This window comes from Oncorhynchus nerka, linkage group LG22 (assembly GCF_034236695.1).
Source record: "Oncorhynchus nerka isolate Pitt River linkage group LG22, Oner_Uvic_2.0, whole genome shotgun sequence".
Taxonomy (NCBI): domain Eukaryota; kingdom Metazoa; phylum Chordata; class Actinopteri; order Salmoniformes; family Salmonidae; genus Oncorhynchus; species Oncorhynchus nerka.
This window is the reverse complement of record NC_088417.1, coordinates 65,248,616-65,270,469: the sequence shown is the minus strand read 5'-3', so window position 1 is coordinate 65,270,469 and position 21,854 is coordinate 65,248,616. Positions and strand designations below refer to the sequence as shown.

The 21,854-nt window shown below is 40.9% G+C and overlaps 1 protein-coding gene across 1 annotated transcript in view; it reads left to right on the top strand.

Moving 5' to 3' along the window:
- The first annotated feature begins 8,193 nt into the window (after positions 1 to 8,193).
- The window catches only part of LOC115105505 (G protein-coupled receptor kinase 6-like), a 54,336-nt gene continuing 40,675 nt past the window's right edge, over positions 8,194 to 21,854 (top strand). The window contains exons 1-2 of the mRNA XM_029627629.2: positions 8,194 to 8,401; positions 12,768 to 12,863. Coding sequence (XP_029483489.1) covers positions 8,350 to 8,401; positions 12,768 to 12,863 — 148 coding nt within the window. The 5' untranslated portion in view covers positions 8,194 to 8,349. The remainder of the gene's footprint in view (positions 8,402 to 12,767; positions 12,864 to 21,854) is intronic.

Genomic DNA, 21,854 nt, shown 5'->3' with positions numbered 1-21,854 from the left:
ATGACTTAGACCCCAAAAAACATCAGCATTCACAAAGATTCCGATTTTGTTAGACTTCTTCTCCGCTTGTGCTGTACAGTTTGAGCATTGTAATAAATACAAAGTCCACCTTTTCAGCATGTAGCATTTAACTATCCCTCAATTGATGAGTAACCGTCACTGGTCGTGGTGGCTCTAACGTTACTACCATTGATTCGTCCTTTTGGACACTCCTTATCGTTTCAGGGCACTCCACGAATTCAGGCGCATGTTCACCTCCACAGTTGCAGCATCTCCCTTCATCTGGCATAACAATATTCGTCACTTCTGCACACACTTAACACATGACCAAATATGTTACATTTATAACACTGAAGGGGCTTGTGCACAAAAGCTTTTACAACGTCTTTTTTTACGTCTACAACGTAACTTTATATGAGAAGGGAGAGACTTCATCAAAGAACAGTAGCATGAATGAAGTGAACTTCTTTTCTCCGTCCACCGTACAGGCCTATAGATGTGCACCAACCACTCCACTGAGGTCTTCAGTTACATCTTCTGCCTTTATATCTCGCGCCATCCCAGACATAACACCGTTGATATGCGCCCTGCTACGAAAATCCATGCAGGAAACATTCCACTCGGATATTATTTTGTGTCTTAAAACACGTTTCTTCTGCTCCGCAGACACAAACATCAAAATAAGACTACTTCTTGTGACTCTCACCGACTCCACACTTTCTTACAATACATTCGGGCTCCCGAGTGGCGCAGCTGTTTTAGGCACTGCAGTGCTTGAGGCATCACTACAGACACTCCAGTTCGATTCCAGGCTGTATCACAACCGACCGTGATTGGGAGTCCCATAGGGCGGCGAACAATTGGCCCATCGTCGTCCGGGTTTGGCCGGTGTATGCCGTCATTGTAAATACCAACTGACTTACCTAGTTAAATAAAACAAATCCCGATTTTATTAAGCGGATTTCCCAAGTAGCGTTGATCCAATACCCTGACTCAAGTCTAGTGGTTCCTATTTTCCAACATAGCTTGACTATTCTTGTTTTCCATTTTCTTCGCCACTGTAACCCACTCATTCTCACTTGCTGTACTATTAGCGTCACTCGACTCTTTTTTATTTTATTTTATATATTTTTTTATTTATTAATATCAAATCAATACATAAAGCACATGAGGGAACACAAGCATACATAGATTACAAACAATAGACAATCGAGCTAGGGGGTACAATATCACATTACAATTACACAAGGACCTTAAGGGACATGCATATACTTACAATTCTAACAGCTTTTTTGTTAGTAGAGCATTTAACCGTCTTAAAATACAGTTCAATTTCTTTTTGTAGGGTACGAAAATGTGGTTTTCTGTTTGTAAATTTACATTTGTGTATATGAAATTTGGCCAAAAGAATAATGAAATTAATTACATAAAAATGATTCCGCTTATTTCTATTGTATGTAAAGAATCCAAACAGTACATCTCTCCACAATAGTGTAAAATCTTCATAGATGCGTTCAATTATAAACCTACTGATGTCTTGCCACAGTTTTCTTACATGCATACAATGCCAAAAAAGATGCACAACTGTTTCTGGGTGGTCATTACAAAAGGAGCCATTTGAGTTGATGTTTTCCTTAAACTTCTTCATATAGTGGTTGGCAGGATAATATTTATGAATAATTTTAAAGGAAACTTCCTTAATTTTGTTAACAAGTAGGTATGTGTGTGGCAACATCCAAACTTTTTTCCAACAGATATTATCAATAAATCCATTCCAATAAGGCATGACATAAGGTATAGATACAACATCCTGCTGAAACAAGGATCGTATCGCTCTGTTGTTGAATGGACCAAAAGAGAAACAAATCTTTCCTACTGATGAGTCAACAGGGTCAACAGAAGGTAGGCTCTGAGGGTCAGGTCTTGACATGTTCCTGAATAACATAGCAACACCTGAGGGAATGGCATCTAAAACAATTGCAAAATCTTTAGGTGTTACAGGGACCTTGTAAAGTGATAAGAATTCTTTATAACTGAGTAAAAGACCCTCTGCATTTACCAGTTGGCTCACCAATAGGATATTATTTCGGAACCAATATTCTAAAAACAGAGAGCTATTTTTATACAATATATCCCGATTATTCCATATATAATATCTGTGTGGAGAAAAATTGTGTTTATAAATTAAGGACCATGACAAGAAAACCTGCCGATGAGAAGCAGAAAGTTTCACTGGAACTTTGTCAATATTATAATTGCAAAACAACATGAAGTTAAGGCCACCAAAAGTAGAGAAGACATGATGAGGAATAAAATTCCAGATAGAAGTGGGTCTTCTTAGGAATTGTTTAATCCAATTGATCTTAAAAGTATTATTTAAAGTAGTAAAGTCCAGAAAAGTGCTCATTACAACAGTTTTCCTAATGTAATGGGTACGGTTTCTCCAAAGAAAGTTGAAAAGCATCTGGTCTATCTCCTTGCTTATTTTACGGTCAATATATAAAGATCGAGCACCATATGTTAGTCTAGAGATACCTTCAGCCTTGGTTATTAGGACTCTACCTTTTAAAGATAAGTCCCTCTGTAGCCATTGATTTAGTTTCTTCTGGGGTTTTTTAATAAGAGGGTTAAAATTGAGTAAGCCTCTAGACTTCTGATCCTTTGTAATGGTTATGCCTAAATATGTAAGTTCTTCTTTTACTGGAATACCATAATATGAAGGTGTCATACAATCTCTGACAGCCATGAGTTCACATTTCTTAATGTTAAGATATAGACCAGACGCTTTGGAAAAGGATTGTATCACATTGATCGATATGGGAATTTGGTTAGCGTCTTTCAGAAAAAGTGTAGTATCATCAGCCAGCTGGCTTATAATAATTTCTTTACCAGCTATGGAAATACCTTGTACAGGACTATTATTTAAAGAATTTGCAAGAAGTTGGGTGATTAATAAAAACAGGTACGGAGAGATAGGACAACCTTGCCTAATTCCTCTCTTTAACTCAAATCTAGGTGAGGTGCCATATTTTAATTTGATAGAGCTGTTACCATTTGCATAGAGTCTTAATAGCCTTACAGAAAAAATCCCCAAAGCCAAGTCTCTCAAGGGAGTGGAAGAGAAACTGATGCTCTACTGTGTCAAATGCTTTATAAAAATCTAAAAAATAATATGAAGCTATCCTCAGTTATTAGGTCTGAGTAGTCAAGTACGTCTAATACTAGTCTGACATTGTTAGAAATATGTCTGTTCCTCATGAAGCCAGACTGTGTTTCATCAATGACTGCATCCAGGACTTCTTTAATTCTTTTTGCAAGTAGTGAGGCTAATATCTTAGTCATTATTAAGAAGACAAATTGGACGCCAGTTATCGATGAGTAGCACTTCTTTTTTAGGTTTAGGTATCAGTGTTATTAACCCCTGACTCATTGTAGGAGGGAGAACATTGTTTTTAATACTCTCTAAAAAGACTTCAAATAGGAAGGGAGCTACTTGTTCAGAAAATAATTTGTAAAATTCTGATGTAATTCCATCAACACCTGGTGATTTATTGTTCTTTAGATGTTTGATAGACTCTATAATCTCTTCAATTTTGATGGGTTCATCACACTGTTTAGATTCTATATCACTGATAGAGTGAACATTATTCAGTGAGTTAAAAAACATATATGTGGATCCCTGACAGTACGTAGAGCTATACAATTTTCTGTAAAAATTGCTGCAGTATTTAGCGATTAATTTTTGGTCATCTGTAATAACACCATCAATGTTTAACTTATGGATAGTGTTATTTTTAGAGTGATATTTCTCAAGTCTAAAGAAATAGGATGAATTCTGTTCTCCCTCCTCAATCCATTTTTTCCTAGATCTAATAAAGGCTCCTTCTGCTTTTAATTTATATATATTATCCAGTTTATTTTGTAACTCAATTAGTTCCATCTTCTCCCCCAAGAGGTCAGCTGGGGACCTCTGAGAAAGGGAAGTTATCTTAATGATCACCTTTTCCTCCTCAGCTCTTCTGGTCTTAGCAAGATTACTACCATATTTTCTAAGATATTTGGACACCTCAAATTTAAAGAGCTCCCAGTTCTTGCAATAAGATTTTTCTTCACAAGCCCTTTCCCAAAAGTGTGAGAGCAGATCTTTAACCTCAAATGTAATTATATCATTATTTAATAATGAGCTATTTAGCTTCCAGTAGGATGCTCTACCAAGGTTCGTATCAGGGGTAAATATTTTGATATCAATGTAAATAGCCGTATGGTCTGTGAGGGGAGTAGTACAAATATTTGTAGTAACACACTCACTATCAATACATTTGGATATAAGCCAAAAATCTATTCTGGATTGTCTGGAGCCTGTTTTGTTACTCCAAGTGAATGATCTTTCGGCCGGAAACCTCTCTCTCCATATATTAGTAAGATCAAACTTTTCCATAAAAAGTATTAAACCCAAATTCTGATTGGTTGGCCTACCTGGGGGCCATCTATCAGTTGAATTATCTATTGTAATGTTAAAGTCCCCTCCTATCAATAATAACGAATTGGGAAATTTGGATAACCAATGAAGTATATGTTTCTCTATAGATTCAAGCAACTCATCATTCTCATGTTTGGTGTTGTACCCGTAGAAGTTTACAGTAATGAGTGTAATGTCATTGTAACTGATCACAAGACAAATAAAGTGACCAAAGGGGTCACATTCCGAGTGTAGAATATTACCACCAAAGGTATTTTTCATTGTAGTGACACCAGCAGAGCGTTCAGATCCATGGGAAAGCCAAATATCGTTGCCCCACTGTGACCTCCAGAAGTTGGCATTAGACAAAATTGAGTGAGACTCTTGAAAAAAGCAAAAATCTGTTCGAAATTGTTTAGCAAATAAAAATAAGGCCTTGCGCTTCACACTGTTTCGTAACCCCCTAGCATTAAGAGATAATATAGACAAAGACAAAACAACAAAGATTATATAAAAGTATAAACTGTTAGCGTCACTCGACTCACTACCAGTTTCAAACAAAACCTCAGTTTCCGCCATCTTCCATTTCCCATATCCGTTACATCCCTCCTCCTCTCTTCCGAGTTTGGACGCCTGGTGTTTGGTGTCACGTGGGTGGAATAAACGCCCCTTTATCTTTGACCTTTCTGTAGTAAAGAAAATAAGAAAGAAATATTATTACAGTAGTAGCAGATTAAATAAAAATATCAAGACAATATTACTATTAAAATCTAATTTAAATCCATTCAATTATGGGCGATAATTTGATAACAGGGAAGGTGTGACGATGACCTATTCTGCTTCTGGTGGTGCTGATCTTGCTGTTACTGGTGATGATTATGATGAATGATGAGGGATTCATTATGAAATACAATTATAGATTAATTTGCAAGTAATATAACCCAAGAGTTGTCATTCTTCATCAGTGTCAACACAAAGGTTCCAACCACCTAGCCTACTGCGCAAACATCAGAAAGCTATACTTGTCCATCTGGGTTAATTTCAATTGATTGACAATGACAAACATGGCAAGGACTTTTAGCAACGATTGAGTTGAAATTGGTTGTCTTTCTTATTTTCAGAATATATTTCTTAACAAATTAGAAAGGATGTACACAAGCATTGGAGAAAGAGAGAGAGGAAGAGGAGAGAGAGAGTTCGCCACCTCTGTGCAAAATCTATTCCAGATGGCAATAGCCTCAAAGATATGAACATCCAAGAGGATTTCTACATCTCATTCTGAGGACAAAAATAAAACGAGGCTTGTAGTGGTATCATTATTTTTTTATTCCTTGTCTTCTGGGGACCATGGAAACCAGGCTGCCAGCATCAAACCTCATTCAGGGGTGTAAGGGCACACATATTTCACTGAGGAGGAGAGATCTCACTTTCTTGAACCGTTGGATTAGTGTGTTCTCAGGAGCGTTGATTCGATTTCATACTCTCCAAATGGACTTTGGTATATGACTGTTTCCATTTCCTTCATCTTAATGGAGGATTCTGCTACTCTCAGAGGAGATCTCTTATGTCCATCATAACAACCCACACTCACTGAAACTGTAACAACTAGGTTACCAAAAGAGAGCTTTTCTTTGGATTTGAAAGAACATTTCTTTCAAATCCTTTTTTCTTTCTATCCATTCACACTTTTTGTCAGCATAGACTACGATATCTAGTTTTATAAAGCATATCAACCCGAGAGCCAATATGAGAAACAAGACCCAATTCTATTACACATCTATACATAGTTTATGCTATTACATTATCTATGAATGTGTTAGTTTAAAAATGTTGGTAACCATATTTTAATCTCAGAGAGACAAATAGTCTCTCTCGCCAGACTCTGTGCATGACAAAAAAAAAGACAAGCAATGGTCAAGGGGGTGTTAAGCGGCGCAGCACAGGGGAACCCAAGAGCAGACTCCGACCAGGAAACAGGGATGAATGAACCAAGAAATGTATTGTAACACATGGAGAACTGAGGTGCAGATCCAGCGAGGCTTGGATGAGTTGTAGCAAACCAGATGTGGAGGCTGAGGTTGGAGTGAGCTGGGTTGGGACAGGGTAAACAGGTCTGTAGGGGAATCCAAGGGAGTGGTGGTGTGTTGAGTCCAGAACAGGGTAGTGAGATGTGTAACAGGAGACAGGAACCAGAATGGCAAAACAGCAGCGAGAGGAGAAACAGTGTCACGCAAGGAAATAGGCACAGCAGGATATTAAATAACAACAAATTGCTAGAAGCATGACTGACTGAACGGCGATTACGATCTGGCAGAGTGGCAGTGGCAGGACTGAGTATTTATAGAGGTCTTGATTATGGAACGGGTTGCAGGTGTTGGGGAACTGCTTTGACTCCAGCACACCTGTCTCCAACCACACAATCGCACACAGAGAGAGCGAAGAAGAGGGAGAGAACTGGGGGAATGGCTGCAGGTCAATAAGACTCCGGATGTCCACTAGGGGGTGTAGCAGGAGCAGATGGGACAGGGGGATTCTTGTTAATGCAATGCCATGCCTCTAGATGTCCCTGTAACCAAGCAAAATATCAGTTTACTGTAGAATCCATTCTTCATGCTCATTTTCTTTATTCAGACATTGCATTCAACTGAATGGTCATCAGGTAAAAAGTGTTATATTGCCTCCCCTAAAATGTGAATGGCAACATTTTGTTACTAGTTGGCCTTCATTTGAGACTATGCTGCATTCATAACCTAGTGGGGAAGTGGTGATTACCAGTTGTGAAGTCGTAAATACCAATTGGATGCATTCCAGTGATTTGAACTCGAAACGCTGACTGGCCAACAAGCTGCATCAACCCTAAACTAAAAGTACAGTTATCATGCTTTTAAACAGATTATGGTGTAAAAAATGTTATGTGCCTCCCAAGTGGCGCAGCGGTCTAAGGCACTGCATCGGCAGTGCTAGAGGCATTACTACAGACCTGGGTCACAGCCGGCCGTGACGGGAGACCCATGAGGCGGGGGCACAATTGGCCCAGCGTTATCCGGGTTAGAGGAGGGTTTGGCCACGGACACGGTCATCAGTGGTGCAGGTGGCTTCTGGGTCAAGCGAGCAGTGTGTCAAGAAGCAGTGCAGGTTGGTGGGGTCGTGTTTTGGAGGACGCATGGCTCTCGACCTTCACCTCTACCGAGTCAGTATGGGAGTTGCAGCAATGGGACAAGACTGTAACTACCAATTGGATATCACGAAATTGGGGAAAAAGTACACACAAAAAAATGAATAAAAAAATAACTTATTAGATTGCTTTTCATAAATAATGTTTTGTGTTACATTTAACTGCTGACAAGTGTGTAATCTAGGTCATTTCCTTAGTAGGTGACGTCAGAGGTCAGGATGTGGGAGAAGTCGAAGCTCAGGAATGATGTGGAGTTTCCCACTTGTATTTACAATTTGGAGGGGCGTTCATGTGTATGGTTCCCAGTCATATGTGGTAAATACCACCGTCCACTTGGCTATGAATGCAGCATTGGTTTGCGCTTCTTACGTCATGCGTTGAATAACTGAATATGAATATGAAGATTTTATCCAAGTTTGGTATTAAATGGGCGTGGTTATGTCACTAGAGTCCAATGAAAAAAACACAACTATTTACACTGTCAGAATACACCAATAGTTCACGTGTGGGCGGGGTCTAGTGGTAAACACAAAATAGTCCCAGTTGGAATCGACGCAGTTTGACGCTTCGGGGGTGGCGGTACTACGGGGAGAGAACGACGGAGCGGAGAGTCATTCAGGGTTAAAATATTCCGCCTTGGGGGGTGGGGGAGGACATACTTCACTGCCAACCCAGTGACAAGGTTGGGTCTGCGGTGCCTGCAACCCAGGAAAACATGGAGCTCGAGAATATCGTGGCCAACACAGTCCTGTTGAAAGCAAGAGAAGGTAAGAGACGTCGAAGGGCAGGGACGGGTGACAAGCTTGACAGCTTCTCTCTCTGCACCGCCAGAACCAACTCTGAATCCGGGGATTCCCCCAGGAAGTCCAGGCCATAGAGATAGACACTGGATGATTGCTGCCCCTCTTTATTATTTGCAAATCCTCTGAAGCGTTAAGATAAATATTAACATCACATATGCTCGCTGTGGCCTTCGTCACACAATATTTATCCGAGTTTAACCTTGGACAGTGGTAGGCTACAGAAAAGATGCGAGTGTCAATCTGACTGCGCGAGACGTTTGATTCCCCTTATTCCGCTTTGTACACTACAGCGTCCTTCGGTATTTTTTTTATACAGGATGTTGAACAGAATACCATATTCAATGAGAATAAAAAGAGCATCACTCATGCCAGTACACATGCATTTGTGGACCTCTTTTTGGCATTGACAGCGTATGTCAGTGCGCTCCATGGTTGCAAGAATATTATAGTGGTGTTGACAAGGGTGTCAACATTGTCAATTTGTGAAACGACAACAAAGATTATGACTGATTAAGCAGCACTATAGGCTCTAGCATACTATCTAACTGTAACAGGCAGGATGCACATTTCGTATAACTGTATAATGTGTCCATCTGAAACACAAATTGCAACAATGTATATCAATTTACCACCCAATCACAGATTATCTGCAAAAGTAAGACATTGATGTATCCGTTGTAACTTTTTCCTACTAAATCAATTAGTGCAAACACAATAAACAAATATCTTGTTTTAGAACTAAGGAATGTTTTTCCTTCAAACTATTTACAGTATCATTCGGTTCACAGGGTGGTAGACCCCAATCTCATGAACCTTACTCTGGCTGTATCAGTCTCATGGCGTGCACAGCTTTCTAGCAGATCTTGACAGTAGTGGATATATAAAGTAGAATAGAAAGTAATATAATAACTTTTATTTTCCCCAGATAGAACATCACTATCATCATTGAATAACATCATACTGATCTGTAAATGTGTTTATTTCCAATCAATCAATCAGTTTTTCATTAGTTAAATGTTTTATAATGGCAAACAAAAAAAACAATTGTACTGTGGTAGTCTATAGCAAAACACAGGGTTCAAAATGTTATTGTCCTGTGGTAGGATCAGTAATGAACCACTGTGCTGGCTCTGTCTACTTTGCTGGCTCTGTTTGATAGAGGAGAAGTATTGAATCAGCCATAGACATTACAGACTTCTGTTGTCATGTCGCCTCTCTCTGGTCAGATTGTATGCAATTGAAATCTACATCCAATGCCACTATGTAGTGTTATTATAGTTCGGTATAGTACACCTCAACACTAAGTTCTACTTACAATCTCTTAAGATTGCAAGTCTTATTTCAGCCATCAGGGACTAAAGAGGATGTGTTTTGTAGCAGAATGTAAAAAGATGAATCAGTTCATTCTAAATGATAAAAGTAGTTATCTGAGAGACCGAGCCCTACTCAGTAGCCAAGTGAAGTGGTATGATCAACTCCACAAGGAGAATAACACTAGTTATTACTGCAAACCAGCCATGTTGTATCTGCTACACCCCAATATGGTGTTCTAATAGAAGCTCCTCTACTTTACTTCCACTCTTGTTGTTTATGGTGGTGGTAATAACACTGCAAGTATCTTATTATTATCAAATAGTGATAAAGTAGTTAATAATAGCTTTATACTTTCGGTCACAAACAACAGTTTAAAATGGAAAAGGGCGGTAGAGTGAAAGAATAAGAGTCTCTGATTTGCAATATTATTTCCATACTGTTTGTCTGTCTTTGCATTTGCACTAATGCAGGATGTATGTGGACACCTGTATGTCGAACATCTCATTCCAAAATCATGGGCATTAATATGGAGTTGGTCCCCCTTTGCTTCTATAACAACCTCTACTCTTCTGGGAAGGCTTTCCACTAGATGTTGGAACATTGCTGCGAGGACTTGCTTTCGTTCAGCCGCAAGAGCATTCCGAAGTTGGAAGCACAGAATGGTCTAGAATGTCATTGTAGGCTGTAGCGTTAAAACTTCCCTTCACTAGAGCTAAAGGGCCTAGCCCGAACCATGAAAAACTTCCCCAGACCATTATTTCTCATCCACCAAACTTTACAGTTGGCACTAAACATTGGGCAGGTAGCGTTCTCCTGGCATCCGCCATACCCAGATTCGTCCGTCTGACTGCCAGATGGTGAAGTGTGATTCATCACTCCAGAGAACGTATTTCCACTGCTGCAAAGTCCAATGGCGGCAAGCTTTACACCACAGCTTTACACCACTTTACACCAAACCCATTTCATGAAGCTCCGACAAACAGTTCTTGTGCTGACATTGCTTCCAGAGGCATTTTGGAACCTGGTGTTGAGTGTTGGGACTGAGGAGAAATGATTTTTTTACACACTGCGTGCTTCAGTACTCGGCAGTCCCATTCTGTGAGCTTGTGTGGCCTACCACTTCGTGGATGAGCTGTTGTTGCTCCTAGATGTTTCCACTTCACAATAACAGCATTTACAGTTGACCAGGGTAGAAATTTGACTGACTTGTTGGAAAGGTTGCAGACTGACAGTACCACGTTGAACGTCACTGAGCTCTTCAGTAAGGCCATTCTACTGTCAATGTTTGACAATGGAGATTGCATGGCTGTGTGTTCCATTTTCCATTTTGTCTTTGCATTTGCACTAATGCAGGATGTGAATAGGTCTGATCTCATTCTTTCAACACCAGTGAGTATATCTCCATCAAACAATACTGGGTTAGTGATAATATACTGTACACTGTCATTTGTCTTTCTTGTACATCTATTTGCCAGGCATAAACAATGTACTCAGCGTGTTATTTGCATCCTGTCCACTTCCCATTGTGATAAAACATTGTTAGCCACACATAGTGTCAATATGTTCTCTGCCAACTACTATTTGAATAGCAAATGTTACTTTGCATGGCATCCAGTTCCTCCTCGTGCCCCTTATAGAGTTGGTTTCCCATCCAACCAAGATGGGAAACTTTACATCATAGGCAGCAGGCATATTCTGAATGTCAGTTTGTTTGTTGTCATACTGTAGCTACCCTTGACCAATTTCAGATTGGGTGAGGATGTTTGGATAGTTGGTGTCCTTTATTTGCACTGGTGAAAGTTAAAGCAGGATAATGGTCAGCTGTGCAAAGCCTTGTTTTGAATCTGGGTTTTGTTGATTTTTTTTTGAAGGTGCACACCATTACCATAGGGCAACAAGTTAACCCCTAGCTTTTTAACTGGCACTTAGTTGAAACGAAGATGAGGAACTGACTTAATTTTCTCTCCTTATGTTCTTTGTCTGCGGGACAGACGTTAACAAGTTCCTCATTGCTGCCCTGAGTCCATGTATGCTAGCTTAGCTATATATCACTACACTAAAACCCTCCCCCCCCATTCCCTTCCTCTGCCTTCCTCTACCACTAAAGACAAAGGGCCTCAACCCTCCTGCCTCAGTGTGTACTGTAGGCTCCAGTTTACACACACACAGTCAGCCCTGTGACCTTTCCCTGGACGGCATGTTGACAAGCCAGCTTTTCTAATAAGGAGGGAGCAGCAGGGCCTCCCACCTGGACCAGCCATTCTGCCTGCTCGCTGTGTGCGAATGCTGCAGCGTGTGACGTGGGTCTCACAGACGTTAGGACAGCGGGGCATTCTCATGGCATTGACATGATTATTTTCCTGAAGCCACTCCAGGACGCCTGCAGTCCATAGGCCTGTGGGAGGGAAGGTGGTGGGAGGGAAGGGAATAGTGGAGCCTTAGGCTGGGCAGTCTCCCTTGAGGAAAACAGAAACAGTTCACTCTCTCTCCAGTAATCTTTGTGGAGTTGAGCAAAGTTGTACTTTTATGTCGTACTGTTTTCTATCATCTATTGGAAGATTGGCATCTGGATTTTGTAGTCCCCCTGGCTCTTTCAGACCCCATGACCTTGGTGTGGGTCAGGGTCTCACCAGGTCACCATTCAAGGTCAATGTTTGTGTCAAGACCTTAAAGAAATTAAAAAGCTGTAGGCTATTTGTTAGCATTGTGGTTGGGTATTACTAACCCTATCTCATAGACAGTAATAAAGTAAGTATGCCTTTTCTATGTCAACAATGGAGCACTGTCTTCTTGAAACACACTCCAGGACATCCATTATTTTAATCACCCTGACCCTCCTCTTTATCTTGGCCAATGTACAACAGCACTTTTGTTCCGAGTGTTTTTAGGAGAGCTGTATGTATTTTATGGATCGCTCAAGTCTGTCTACTTACTGTATGTATCAGGTATTATTTAGTGTTTCCCCATGTGTTAAATGTTCCCTTTATTTGATTAATCAACCACTGTTCTTTTGCAGGAGGTGGTGGAAACAGAAAAGGAAAGAGCAAGAAATGGAAACAGATGCTTCAGTTCCCCCACATCAGCCTGTGTGAGGAGCTCCGGCAAACTACAGGTACGCTACCTCTCCTCTGCCCGCTAGCTCACCGCTCGCTCATGACTAGATATACTATATGTCCAAAAGTATGTGGACACTTGCTTGTCGAACATCTCATTCCAAAATCACGGGCATTATTATGGAGTTGTTCCCCCTTTGCTTCTATAACAACCTCCACTCTTCTGGGAAGGCTTTCCACTAGATGTTGGAACATTGCTGCGGGGACTTGCTTTCGTTCAGCCGCAAGATCATTCCGAAGTTTGAAGCACAGAATGGTCTAGAGTGTCATTGTAAGCTGTAGCGTTAACATTTCCCTTCACTAGAGCTAAAGGGCCTAGCCCGAACCATGAATAACTTCCCCAGACCATTATTTCTCCTGCACCAAACTTTACAGTTGGCACTAAACATTGGGCTGGTAGCGTTCTCCTGGCATCCGCCAAACCCACATTAGTCCGTCAGACTGCCAGATGGTGAAGTGTGATTCATCACTCCAGAGAACGTGTTTCCACTGCTGCAGAGTCCAATGGCAGGGGGCTTTACACCACTCCAGTCGATGCTTGGCATTGCGCATGGTGATCTTCGGTTTGTGTGCGGCTGCTCGGCCATGGAAACCCATTTCATGAAGCTCCCGACGAACAGGTCTTGTGCTGACATTGCTTCCAGAGGCATTTTGGAAAGGTTTCAGACTGACAGTACCACGTTGAACGTCACTGAGCTCTTCAGTAAGGCCGTTCTACTGCCAATGTTTGACAATGGAGATTGCATGGCTGTGTGTTCCATTTTTTTTTTTACACCGGTCATCAACGGGTGTGGCTGAAATAGCCAAATCCACTATTTGAAGGGGTGTCCACATACCTTTGTGTATATATTGTGTACCATGGTACTAAAAGTCTGAACAAAAACACAAGATGGGAGAACCTGCAATCCACACTCGAGGTGAAAATTCACACAAAACAATAACTAGGCACTGAGATTCTTTATAAAATGCAATTCAATGTGACGTTCACTGTGGTGTGGTCTGACAGAAGTCAAGGTGGGGTTGGTGGTGACAGACTGTGTTATGAAGTAGTCTGATGGCAGTTGACCATACTGTCCTTTCAATGGTGGAGCAAATCCCCACCCCATCCTCTCAAGACAAGAAGCATATATAATTTAGTACAGTTTGAATGCAGGTCTGTATAATATGCATCAGTTATCTCATTGTCTAATCAGGAGTCATTATTCTATCATCCCATTATTTCCTTAGGAAGTACATTAGTTATTGTCAATTTTGTGCACAAAGCAACATGTATTGCAACATGTATTTTTGGCAGTTGTGGCTGGTGCTGCTGGTGGTAGTCAGGAGTTGTTGAACATGGAGTCACACCAATGCAGATCAGCTCACTGCATGGTCTTTTGTAATCATGGGGCTTGCATTGCATCCTGTGGAACACGTGAATGATGAAGATAGGCTGCTGTGGTAACTTCTGTTTTTCTCAACCTTTCCCGATGATTTAGAGGCATTGTCGGCTGTTCCTCTACAGCTGCACAGAGAGGGTTTATAAATCCCTCTCATCCATCACTCTCTCAGATGGATGAGTTTGGGATTAGGGCTGTGATGGTCATGGAATTTTGGATGACGGTTATTGGCCAGCCAAATGATAATTTAAGACACACATTTTGTCCTCTCCTCTGCTCCTGACTTTATGTGCTGCCATAGAAATAGAATGAATAGAACGGGCGTCCCCGTTCAAGTCAATGAGGGCATAATGGGTGGACTGTACCCATTGGAGCAAAGCAGGAAGTAAAAGCAGGAAATGTACCCATCAATATGTGCTGTAATTTGTTAATTCAACTCAACTGACATTACAAAAATATATTTCATTGCATGAGCCACATCAGTTAAAGCTTTTGCTTTTGGTTTTGTACAAAGCTTCAAACAGCTGAAAATACTATATTTTTGGTTATGGAAAAGGTATTTCACAGCGGTTTAGATGGTACAATGATTCTCTACACTATACATTGCTTGTTTTGTCACATAAACTAAAATTAAGCAAACTATTAGAATTTTAGCAACCAGGAAATAGTTCATCTTTAAAATAATTTGAATGAACATTCTATATTACCATGAAAATGATTGCGTCACAATACCAGTAAGCCATTGCGACGGTACCCATGAGTATACCAGTCAAATTGTCTGGGTTAGAGGTCCGTTCTATTCATTCTGTGACTCAACCACATGAATGCCCTGCCATCCTGTCTTCAGTCAGCTGTTCGTGACAGTTATTTTATTTTCATGACCGTCATCATCCATAACCAACTGTTACATGGTAACTGTACCAGCCCTATTTGGGATGTTTATGAAATGAATCCTGTTTACGCTGTAAATGCTGAGTGCATTTTATCATTGACTTCAGCCATGAAGCAGAGGCAGACATACTGTATTCGTGCTTCAATTGTACCACAGAGGAAACTGCGGCCTGGGCAGAAAGAGGAAGTTGACTCGCATGTATACTTGAATTCACTCTGCCGTTTTAAAAAGAAAATGGTGACACAAATGTTTATAGATCACTGGTTTGGAACACAAAGTAGGCACAGAACACACACACACAGTTTTACTGTGAGATTTCACTCATGATTATTGAAGTTTCGTACAATAAGTAGACGTTAGAACGGTCAAAATAGGTTTGTTGCATATTTGAGTGTACAGTGCCTTGCGAAAGTATTCGGCCCCCTTGAACTTTGCGGCCTTTTGCCACATTTCAGGCTTCAAACATAAAGATATAAAACTGTATTTTTCTGTGAAGAATCATCAACAAGTGGGACACAATCATGAAGTGGAACGACATTTATTGGATATTTCAAACTTTTTTAACAAATCAAAAACTGAAAAATTGGGCGTGCAAAATTATTCAGCCCCTTTACTTTCAGTGCAGCAGACTCTCTCCAGAAGTTCAGTGAGGATCTCTGAATGATCCAATGTTGACCTAAATGACTAATGATGATAAATACAATCCACCTGTGTGTAATCAAGTCTCCGTATAAATGCACCTGCACTGTGATAGTCTCAGAGGTCCGTTAGAAGCGCAGAGAGCATCATGAAGAACAAGGAACACACCAGGCAGGCAAAACATTAGTGGCAAAACATCTGATCTGATTGGCAAAATACCAATTAGAGACAAAATATCAGAATTGGGTTGCCTGTAGAGGTGTGAACATTTACATGTTAAAATATTTAAATGAAATTGGGATCCTGAAAGCTGCAATATGGAACTTTTTGGATGACCCAACCAAATGATCATAGAAATGTAAGTTATAGATCTATCATTCTAATTGAAAACAAGTCTAAGAAACGGTAGATCTGTTCTATTTATATGCTTCAAACAGCTGAAAATACAATACTTTTGGTTATGGAAAATATATCACAGCGGTTTAGATGGTACAATGATTTTCTACACTATATCTGCTTGTTTTGTCACAAACTGGTGAACTAGTGGTTTTTAGACTGTTATTCATCTTATTGCTTGCTAGCTACTCTGTGACAAGAACATGTGGTAGGTAGCTAACTAGCTTGTTGTTAATGGTTTACAAACCAATTAGTGAATGTGTTAGAAAGCTAAACAGCTACCTAGCTAGGCAGGTGACTGCTGTGCATGTTATCCTGCTATCCTTTGAGAGATTTTAAGAGTTCTTACCATATGATTTTGAACATTCAAAGCAACTGGGAATAGTCCATGGCAGGCATTGTCACCATAGCTTGCTAAATAACTTCTGAGTGATAGAAAGCACAAGTGCCACCACCAATCATCCTACACCAGGGTTCCCCAACTGGGATGCTGGCCTAGGCAGAGTTCCTCTCTGTCCAGTGTCTGTTCTTTTGCCCATCTTAATCTTTTATTTTTATTGGCCAGTCTGAGATATTACATTTTCTTTGCAACTCTGCCAAGAAGGCCAGCATCCCAGAGTCGCCTCTTCACTGTTGATGTTGAGACTGGTGTTTTGCGGATACTATTCAATGAAGCTGCCAGTTGAGGACTTGTGAGGCGTCTACCAATGTGAGAAATACTGTACTTTATTAATGTTACAATGGAACCAACCAAAATCATACAAATATTTAATACAAAATACATTACACCAAAATCAAGGTTTCATAATTATTGGCACTCCTCATTTAGTACTTTGTGCAAACACCTCTGGCAATGATATCAGCATGGAGGCTTTTCCTGTAATGTTTGACAGGTTTAAGGAACACATTTGGAGGGATTTTGGACCATTCCTCTATGCAGATACTTTCAAGATCCTTCACATTCTTGGGTTTGTGCTTATCAACTGCCCTCTTCAACTCGGGCCACAGGTTTTTGATTGGATTGAGGTCCGGCTACTGAGATGGCCATGGCAGAACATTGACTTTGTTGTCACAGAATCATTTCTGTGTGGATCTTGAGGTATGTTTTGGGTCATTGTCTTGTTGGAAAGTCCACCCACGGCCAAGTCCCAGACTTCTGGCGGAGGCAACCAGATTGTCAGCCAAAATTGCTTGATACTTGGTGGAATTCATTATGTCATCAATCTTAACTAGTGCCCCTGGACCTCTGGAATAAAAACAGCCCCAAAACATCACTGACCCACCACCATATTTAACAGTGGGTATGAGGTGCCTCTCCTTGTATGCATCTCTGTTTTGACGCCAAACATGCCGATGCTGTATCTGACCAAAATGTTGGTCTCATCTGACCAGAGCACCTTCTTCTCTCACCATCCTCCTCCCTATCCTGAGCACTTGTTGGCTGCTTTTCCTTCACTCTGCGGTCCAACTCGTCCCAAAACATCTCAATTGGGTTGAGGTTGGGTGATTATGGAGGCCATGTCATCTGATGCAGCACTCCGTTACTCTCTTTCTTGGTCTAATAGCACTTACACAGCATGGAGGTGTGTTGGGTCATTGTCCTGTTGAAAAACAAATTATACTAAGCGCAAACCAGATGGGATGGCATGCTGGTTAAGTGTGCCTTGAATTCTAAATAAATCAGTGTCACCAGCAAAGCAACTCCACACCATCACACCTCCTCCATGCTTCATGGTGGGAACCACACATGCAGAGATCATCTGTTCACCTACTCTGCATCTCACAAAGACACAGCGGTTGGAACCAAAAATTTGGACTCATCAGACCAAAAGACAGATTTCCACCGGTCTAATATCCATTGCGTGTGTTTCTTGGCCCAAGCAAGTCTATTCTTATTGGTGTCCTTTAGTAGTGGTTTCTTTGCCGCAATTCAACCATGAAGGCCTAATTCACGCAGTCTCCTCTGAAAGTTGATGTTCCAGGTGTGTCTGTTACTTGAGCTCTGTGAAGCCCTTATTTGGGCAGCAATTTCTGAGGCTGGTAACTCTCTAATGAACTTATCCTCTGCAGCAGAGGTAACTCTGGGTCTTTCTTTCCTGTGGTGGTCCTCATAAGAGCCAGGTTCAACATAGTGCTTGATGGGTTTTGCGACTGCACATGAACAAAGTTCTTTAAATGTACCGTATTGACTGACCATCATGTCTTAAAGTAATGATGGACTGTTTCGCTTTGCTTGTTTGAGCTGTTCTTGCCATAATATGGACTTAGCCCTATTTGGTAAAAGACCTTCTTCTGTGTACCACCGCTCCCTTGTCAAAACACAACTGATTGTCTCAAATACATTAAGGGAATAGATTTCACAAATTAACTTTTAACAAGGCACACCTGTTAATTGAAATGCATTCCAGGTGACTACCTCATGAAGCTGGTTGAGAGAATTCCAAGTGTGTGCAAAGCTGTCATCAAGACAAAGGGTGGCTACTTTGAAGTATCTCAAATATAAAATAGATTTTTATTTGTTTAACACGGTTTTGGTTACTACATGATTCCATATGTTTTATTTCATAGTTTTGATGTTTTCACTATTATTCTACAATGTAGAAAACCCCCTGAATGAGTAGGTGTGTCCACATTTTTAACTGGTACTCCCTTTTTCCTCCAAACATAATGATGGTCATTATGGCCAAACAGTTCTATTTTTGTTTCATCAGACCAGAGGACATTTCTCCAAAAAGTATGATCTTTGTCCCCATGTGCAGTTGCAAACCATAGTCTGGCTTTTTTATGGCGGTTTTGGAGCAGTGGCTTCTTCCTTGCTGAGCGGCCTTTCAGGTTATGGACTCGTAGGACTCGTTTTACTGTGGATATGGATACTTTTCTACCTGTTTCCTCCAGTATCTTCACAAGGTCCTTTGCTGTTGTTCTGGGATTGATTTGCACTAAAGTACGTTAATCTCTAGGAGACGGAATGCGTCTCCTTCCTGAGTGGTATGGTGGCTGCGTGGTCCCATGGTGTTTATACTTGCCTACTATTGTTTGTACAGATGAACATGGTACCTTCAGGCATTTGGAAATTTCTTCCAAGGATGAACCAGACTTGTGGAGGTCTACAATTTTCTTTCTGAGGTCTTGGCTGATTTCTTTTGATATTCAACATGATGTCAAGCAGAGAGGCACTGAGTTTGAAGATAGACCTTGAAATACATTCACAGGTACACCTCCAATTGACTCAAATTGTGTCAATTAGCCTATCAGAAGCTTCTCAAGCCATGACATAATTTTCTGGAATTTTCCAAGCTGTTTAAAGGCACAGTCAACTTTGTGTATGTAAACTTCTGACCCACTGGAATTGTGATGGAGTGAGTAATAAGTGAAATAATCTGTCTGTTAAACAATTGTTGGAAAAATTGTGTCATGCACAAAGTAGATGTCTTAACCGACTTGCCAAAACTATAGTTTGTTAACAAGAAATTTGTTGAGTGGTTGAAAAATGAGTTTTAATGACTCCAACCTAAGTGTATGTGAAATTCCGACTTCAACTGTGTGTGTGTGTGTGTGTATATATAAAAAGTTGGGCTTTGATCTTCCACTATATATATATATGTTTGATACACTACCTATTTTGCAGGTTTTCCTACTTACAAAGCATATAGAGGTCTGTAATTTTTATCATAGGTACACTTCAACTGTGAGAGACAGAATCTAAAACAAAATTCCAGAAAATCACATTGTATGATTTTTAAGTAATTCATTTGCATTTTATTGCATGACATAAGTATTTGATCACCTACCAACCAGTAAGAATTCCGGCTCTCACAGACCTGTTAGTTTTTCTTTAAGAACCCCTCCTGTTCTCCACTCATTACCTGTATTAACTGCACCTGTTTGAACTCGTTACCTGTATAAAAGACACCTGTCCACACACTCAATCAAACAGACTCCAACCTCTCCACAATGGCCAAGACAAGAGAGCTGTGTAAGGACATCAGGGATAGAATTGTAGACCTGCACAAGGCTGGGATGGGCTACAGGACAATAGGCAAGCAGCTTGGTGAGAAGGCAACAACTGTTGGCACAATTATTAGAAAATGGAAGAAGTTCAAGATGACGGTCAATCACCCTCAGTCTGGGGCTCCATGCAAGATCTCACCTTGTGGGGCATCAATGATCATGAGGAAGGTGAGGGATCAGCCCAGAACTACACGGCAGGACCTGGTCAATGACCTGAAGAGAGCTGGGACCACAGTCTAAAAAAAAAACATTAGTAACACACTACGCCATCATGGATTAAAATCCTGCAGCGCACGCAAGGTCCCCCTGCTCAAGCCAGCGCATGTCCAGGCCCGTCTGAAGTTTGCCAATGACCATCTGGATGATCCAGAGGAGGAATGAGAAGGTCATGTGGTCTGATGAGACAAAAATAGAGCTTTTTGGTCTAAACTCCACTCGCCATGTTTGGAGGAAGAAGGATGAGTGCAACCCCAAGAACACCATCCCAACTGTGAAGCATGGAGGTGGAAACATCATTCTTTGGGGATGATTTTCTGCAAAGGGGACAGGACGACTGCACCGTATTGAGGGGAGGATGGGTGGGGCCATGTATTGCGAGATCTTGGCCCACAACCTCCTTCCCTCAGCAAGAGCATTGAAGATGGGTCGTGGCTGGGTCTTCCAGCATGACAATGACCCTAAACACACAGCCAGGGCAACTAAGGAGGGGCTCCGTAAGAAGCATCTCAAGGTCCTGGAGTGGCCTAGCCAGTCTCCAGACCTGAACCCAATAGAAAATCTTTGGAGGGAGCTGAAAGTCTGTATTGCCCAGCAACAGCCCCGAAACCTGAAGGATCTGGAGAAGGTCTGTATGGAGGAGTGGGCCAAAATCCCTGCTGCAGTGTGTGCAAACCTGGTCAAGAACTACAGGAAACGTATGATCTCTGTAATTGCAAACAAAGGTTTCTGTACCAAATATTGAGTTCTGCTTTTCTGATGTGTCAAATACTTATGTCATGCAATAAAATGCAAATGAATTACTTACAAATCATGCAATGTGATTTTCTGGATTTTTGTTTTAGATTCCGTCTCACAGTTGAAGTGTACCTATGATAAAAATTACATACCTCTACATGCTTTGTAAGTAGGACAACCTGCAACATCGGCAGTGTATCAAATACTTGTTCTCCCCACTGTATATAGTGGAAGATCAAAGCCCAACTTTTAGGATGAGATGGCTGTTTTCAAGGGTGTCAGTACAGTCAATGGCCTACACCCAGTTTGGAGCAGTTTGTTACAACACCACGTTGACACCATTTACTCATTGCAAAATCTCACTACGCTTCCTGTCCATCAAAGTGTCATGAAATTAGGGGCAAACAATTGTATTGTGGTTCCTGTTCCTAGTTCTTACCCATCTTGTCTGTAAGGGCAGCACAATTTTATGGATTTGAGTCCGGTTTCATTCAGTAGGTTGTTGGGGGTAGTGGGTGGTGGACAAAGAAAGAAACAGTCCCTTATTAAGGTTAAATGGAATCATATGATTGTCATGATTTATCTCCATAATACATTATGTTGAGATGCATCCACTGGGCTGAGGCTCCATCTGGCCAAGGGCCTTCTGGGTTATGACTCCAGCTCCCATGGTGGCCTTCCATACCTACAATAGACACATTGATTGTTCCCTGATCATT